Consider the following 1443-nt stretch of genomic DNA (forward strand, 5'->3'; position numbering starts at 1 on the left):
CAGATAAAACAACAGAATAATGCTTCACAAACAAAAGCAGGCACAACTGGGTGAAAGATTTGCAAAGAAATATTATCAAAAAATAATGCTAATGATACTTAAGGATTCACAGTTCACATATGGGGTGAGAAGACCATTTCTTACACAGTTATACCATAAGAATGATAAAAATTTCACCAAAGTTCAGATATCAGAATTCACAAATGGGAGTAATTACCTTGAAGACAAAAGGCTCAATATCATCAACCACTATTTCATCTATGCTAGGATCCCCAACTCCTCCAGAAAACTGCTCTCTGAAGACAGGAGATCGGGCAGCAAGTATCAACTTATGAGCTTTGAAGCTTTCACTCTTGACCTTGAAAACTATGTCAAAACCAATTTCGGATTCCAACAAGTCCTTAAAGTCTCGGCCCATGTCTGAATCTGGCACAATGAGCCCCGGTTTAAAACCCTCAAGACGGGTTTTCACAACACCTACAGTGCATTGCATGATAAGGCAATCGTCTTTCAGATATTCTGATGTTTCCAGTAACGCTCTTTTAAAGAATCGCTTGTAACCCCTGAAATGAAGCAACAAAAGCCAAATGCAGTAAATGCTAAGGGCTTAAGAGACAACAACAACAACCTTCAACCCACTCCCACCCCCTCCCCATCAAAATGAAGAATAAATAATGATGACTATATTGATACATTGCTTCCATGGGAGACATTTTTCTCACTCAAACCCAATGTCAGATACCACACACTAAGTTAAAAAGTGCAAAAACCACAAAAGAAATAACATAAAGAGTGAAAACAAATCCATGAAAGCAGTACCACATGCTGCCTCTGTACTTGATGGTGTAAGGGCCCCTCTCTAGTGGGCGATCGAAATGACTGTGGACTTTATGGTTGCCGTTCTGGGTCTGATCGAGCAGCGTGAGCTTGAACAACGCCCTGACATCGGTTCCCTCGCTGGCCAGTGCAATGAAGACCGAAACGTAGGTGGAATTGTCGTCAGGGTTCTTGCCATCAGGGTAGAAGTAAATGGCCCAATCATAACCACCGACGTTGAAGGTGCCGCTCATAATGTGCCTGCCCGGACCCATCCCTTTCGCCAAGGAGTAACCCTTGATGGTGAATTGGTGGGACCCGTTCACAGTCTCGGTGATCGAGCGCGACCACGACCACGACGACTCCATGGTGCAGAGTGGGAAGAGAATTGTGGTAGGAATCGTTCTTCCCTAACCGACCTTGTGTTAACAAATGAAATGAATTTAGTTTGGGCCAAGTAACTGACGCCGGAAATAGTAACTGATGCGGAGAGGGAACCGAGAGAAACGGAAGAATGATCATGTATCAATCATTCATTCTTTTCCTTCCCTCCCGTCTGTTTCTTTCGAACATAATCTTTTTTTTTTTTTTCACGATAATAAACCAAATATGAAATTTTAGGATTTG

The 1443-nt window shown here is 42.4% G+C and overlaps 1 protein-coding gene across 2 annotated transcripts in view; it reads right to left on the reverse strand.

Moving 5' to 3' along the window:
• Window positions 1-1341, reverse strand: part of LOC107480869 (BTB/POZ and MATH domain-containing protein 3) — a 2606-nt gene extending 1265 nt beyond the window's left edge. For both annotated transcript variants that reach the window (XM_021139073.2, XM_016101066.3), the window contains exons 1-2: window positions 820-1341; window positions 218-563 (exon numbers count right to left, since the gene is read on the reverse strand). In XM_021139073.2, the coding sequence (XP_020994732.1) occupies window positions 218-563; window positions 820-1184 (711 nt within the window). In that variant the 5' untranslated portion in view covers window positions 1185-1341. The remainder of the gene's footprint in view (window positions 1-217; window positions 564-819) is intronic.
• Between the last annotated feature and the right edge of the window lie 102 nt (window positions 1342-1443).

Source organism: Arachis duranensis, chromosome 3 (assembly GCF_000817695.3).
Source record: "Arachis duranensis cultivar V14167 chromosome 3, aradu.V14167.gnm2.J7QH, whole genome shotgun sequence".
Taxonomy (NCBI): Eukaryota; Viridiplantae; Streptophyta; class Magnoliopsida; order Fabales; family Fabaceae; genus Arachis; species Arachis duranensis.